Below are 4,675 nucleotides of genomic sequence, written 5' to 3'. Positions count from 1 at the left end.
TGGCGCCCATCTCCAACTTCAAATTTTAGAAGCTGCCTAGCCTTATCCCACAACTTAAGAAGTGTCCTCCATCCTCAGGCGCTATCTTGCGGAATTTTCAGACCAAAACTTGAAAACTATATAAAGGTTTTGTATTTTTCTCAATATTTTTTTAAGCCTGACCAGCTATGGGCCTTAAATGTATACCCTTCACCGGGTTCATGCTGGTCCATCAATGTTAAAAGCTACACCCACCAAAAAGAAATTGCCAGTAACAACTAACAAGTCTTCACACGATATTAACATTAACTGAGCAGTCAAGACACCGGATGGTGAGCTCAACAGACTTGAAAGATATACCATAAACCAGAAATGTGACAGGCCAGAACCATAGATAACGAAACCAAAGTGCCAATTAGCCATTTACATGAAAATGTGTGAACAGATCAAAGAGTTAGGCACATGGTACATATATATATATATATATATATTTTTTTTTTTTTTGATAAGTAGGCACATGGTACATATAATTACAAACTCTAAGCAATAACTAGTCATTACAACTACATTCTCAAGCCTACAAAGTCTAAAAACATGTTCAAGGCATTCTCTGAGTCAGCCCTGAAACAGATTACAGGTTTTTGGGATAGTTCAATTTAATGGCAGCATCCCCCAACCAGAGCCTCCAGGTCCTCCTAGTGCAGGGAGAACCATGCAGCAGGGTCCCAATTACAATTATTCCTAACTAGCCAATAAAAAACACCCTTGTTTTCATACTGGAGATTCAGTTAGAAGATATATCAAGGCCTTAAGCCACCTGAAAGTCAGACTGGACGTTATTATCAGGGTGTCATGGCGGTCACACCTTAACTTGAGAGGTAACTAGGTCAGAAGTTTGGTACAGTCAACAGATACAGGCAATCAGAATATTATCAGTTTTTGGACTTTGGCATGTCACCTACGCTGTTAGAGGAGCTCTCTTGATGACCTTGAGATGAAGAATACCTGCTTGAAGAGCTAATTTCAGTAGCACTTCTTTCCTTCCTCTGTGATTGCTTGCCCTTCCTTCCTTCAGAAGACAAATCCTGCATCAACAAACTCAGTCATCTTCAATTTACAAGCATTTCTGCAAGCACTGAATTTAAATCTTTAAAATTGACCTGCTGCACTGATGATCCAGGCATCTTCAGTTCAAGTTCTGTTGCCACATCGTTAGAATCGTCACATCTTTCCACATTGCTACCCCTTTGATGATCTGATGACTTGCTTTTGGAATCTTGTTTGCTTGAAATCTGCGAAGTGGATGCATATTGGGCTGACGGCTGCTCCACTGGAGGGTTGGGAGGAGGTGGATAAGGGATGAAAGTTGAACAGGGATTAGCAATGCCACCAGTAGTGTGATTTCCAAAGAAGGGAAACGGCTGCAGAGATGGGTGCATAGGGATTGGGCCCGAAGGGACAGGTACCGGAACTGGGTATGAGTATGGTGGACCCATAACAACAGAAGAATCCATGGCAGCCCATGGGAACATAACCCTGAGTCTTTGCTGATACTGAACATTTAGATTTTCAATATCAGATTTTAATGATGCCTTCTCTTCTCTGAGCTCAGTCTTCTCCTGTGTTAACTGTATGTAGTGAAAACTGATTAATAATACAAGCAAAACAATTGGCTTCAAAACCTTGAGGTAATATGGAGAGAACATCACCTCACGTGATTCTTCAGTAAGTGCTGCATATTCAACCTTTAGTCTGTTGACTTCACCAGTTAAATCCTTCAGCATTTGGATTGTGTCATTAAGGATGGTTGCTTTGTCATTCTTGGGCCTATCTGGATCTGCATTTTGATTGTAACATGTAAAAAGTCGTATCCAATGCACAAAACTCCCACTTTAGCGGGGTCTAGGAGAGGTGATTGGTAGGCAACCTTACTCCCTCCCTTTGTTTTTAGTAACATGTAAATGTCCAAATGTGCAGCAAACTTGTCATCACCACAAGAAGAAGTCCAGTGAATAACTAAGATCATGATCACAATTACTATTCATGTTTTTTTCCTTTTCTTTTTGGGTAAGTATATTTATGTTTCTTTTCAAACTAGATAATTATTTAAAGCAAACAACATGTTATGACAGCCAAGTTAATACAAAAGCTCTCAAGCTCTCAGAGGTGTACATATGTACACATATCCTGCCTAGGGTGAATATTTATTTCACAAACCAACAGAAAGTCTACTGCTCAAAATCAGTAATCACTTGTAAATTAAATCATTACTAACAGGGAAACAACAAAACAATGGAATGATTAGTAAATAATTCACTGATTGTGATGCACATGTTCTACAAGACTACAACCATTTTATTAATGGTACAAACTCTGCAACAGGCTAGGACTTCAAAAAGTAGTGTAGTAGTAACATTAAAATATATTCACCAATAAAAGAAGTTTTGAAATGAATATACTTGTCACATCATCTGTCAACCTGTACAAGACTTCTAGGTTGAGGATATGAAATAGCTTTCATTTTATTGAAGAAAAATAAACATAATATTATTCATAAAATGCTCAAGATTAAATTGTAAATGCAAGCACAAGGTGTTTTGTCTTTATTTTGTTTCATTAAACACGCTTGCCATTTTGTGAACTCTCATTTACTGTCAGACAGAGGGAGTATTGTTTTGCCATTACTTAACCACAGTATATGGTCTGAAAGGAGAAGAAATCATTTTTTTCCATTTGAGTTTTCAAGTGCAATTTACATCTAGTATAGCTGTAGCTTAACACCTTTTGAATGAGAATTAAATCAATCCTTTATATTGAAAGCATGGGAACAATGTTCTCTTTTTTGAGAGAGTAATAAGCTAGTTCATAACCAAATTCCCAAGTCTAGGCAAGCAACTTCAAAAAAAATTTCACTTGAATTATAGTAGCACCTTAATATATGCTCAGCCAGGAAAGAGCGAGTCAACAATGTCATTGCTATAAACTCACACAGCAGTCCTGAAAAGTTCAAGCCTTGCAAGAGCTTACTTATTTTGTCATGACACAGCCAACACACAAAAATTTCTTACTTCTTCTACATATCTAGTAATCTTTTAAAGCTTCAGCTATTTAAATTAGCAAAATTAGAATATTCCATTCATTTGGATCATATCTAGCAAATGGTCATCATACACAAACATGCCAAGCATATCTGAGAATATGCAAACACACGCCTGCAACCACTCATTCAAATAACAACTGATTTGTAAGAGACATGTTACATATATTACAAATTTTATTACCATTTAGGTATAAACTTACGTTTCCATTTCTGTTGTTGCCAAGAGTAACATGTGGGTCAATTACACGATCCACGCACCCAAATTCATGAGGTGGGCTTATGTGTGACTTATATATATGATTTGTATTGGTTTTTTGGCGTAGGCGGGATTCAAACCCAGTTCCCTTGATAGACAACAAAATACTTTACCACTGATTAAGTTAACTGGAACCCACTTATGTGTGACTTGACAACTCATAATCCAAATCAGTTTGATAGTAACTATTTATAGTAAAGTTTATAGTCCACCAAACCTTGTAACAAATAATTGGGTGGACTGGAAACTGTAGTGAAAAGATAAAGGTAAAGTTACTTGAGTGTACCTAATGTGTTCCCAAGCTCGAGAAATTGCTCATTTAATCGATCCCTCCTCAGCTTTTCACGGTCAGCCTTCTGAACTTTCCTTGCAGCAACTGGATCCTTAATTTCCACATCAACACTTTGTCTGAGAAACACCACCAAACAATGATTTTGTGAGATAGAAACAAATTCAAAGAGAGAATATTAAAAAAATTAATAATTAAAATATGAAGAAGAAAAAAAAAAAAAAAAAAAAGAAGGAGAAGGAAAACTAAGAACCTGGGATTGGAGGGTGCAGAGGTGGAAGGGGCTAATTCTGCTGTTAAATTATTGTTGTCTGTCTTCCATTGATCCATTGAACTTATTCTTGACTCTGTCTCTCTAACACATTAACCTTAACTACCAGAGCTTAATCTGGGTCCTAGGGTTTATGCAGCTTTTTCTTGTTGGTTAGTGGTTACCGTGTGTTTCTGTGAGTATCAGAGGAGACAGACACAGAGAGAGAGAGAGAAGAAGAAACTCTGATCTGATGAGGAACTCCAAGTCAGTCAGTGAGAGAAAAGGTTCAGAAACATGGCCAACAGCAAAGACAAGATTGGCTTGTGCTTTACACGAGCCACGAGTATTTGCCTCACCCACCTGGATTTTGGAATTTGGAATTTTCATTTTTCTAATCTCTGTCTTTAATCATTTTAACTTTCTAATCTTGTCTTTAGCATTTCTCTTGCTTAAACTTGCTCCAACCTACTTGGATTAGTTTGAAAATTGCTTGTTTTCTGTATAAAGAAAACAAAAACTAAAAATTAACATTGTAAGGACTCGATTCGTAATGACCCCAAACTGATGTTAGGTTCATACGTTAAAAGGTTCAAACAATATAATTTGTAGAACGTGAGTTTGAAAGGCTAGATCTTGGTCACCGAACAGTGGTTGGTCATGGTGTTCATGCAGAATTAAACCATGTTCGTTCGAGAAGTCTTTCTCCTCGATACGGTCTGAAAGGCTCTGGTTCTTGGCCTTTATTCCCAGCCCCCTTTCTGGATTGCTTACTTTTTTTTTTTATATTAGCCCGTACCC

The 4,675-nt window shown here is 37.4% G+C and overlaps 1 protein-coding gene across 1 annotated transcript; it reads right to left on the bottom strand.

Moving 5' to 3' along the window:
- Positions 1-235: 235 nt before the first annotated feature.
- Positions 236-4,250, bottom strand: LOC115995420 (transcription factor bHLH121-like). Its single transcript, XM_031119977.1, has 5 exons — positions 3,878-4,250; positions 3,622-3,743; positions 1,689-1,816; positions 1,140-1,607; positions 236-1,064 (listed from the first exon to the last, which is right to left on the bottom strand). Exons 1-5 carry the CDS (start codon positions 3,952-3,954, stop codon positions 912-914), a joined length of 948 nt encoding a protein of 315 aa, XP_030975837.1. The 5' UTR covers positions 3,955-4,250; the 3' UTR covers positions 236-911.
- Positions 4,251-4,675: the final 425 nt, after the last annotated feature.

This window comes from Quercus lobata, chromosome 6 (genome assembly GCF_001633185.2).
Source record: "Quercus lobata isolate SW786 chromosome 6, ValleyOak3.0 Primary Assembly, whole genome shotgun sequence".
NCBI classification, from domain to species: Eukaryota; Viridiplantae; Streptophyta; class Magnoliopsida; order Fagales; family Fagaceae; genus Quercus; species Quercus lobata.
Note: the sequence above shows the minus strand (reverse complement) of the source record. Positions and strands in the feature narration are given on the sequence as shown.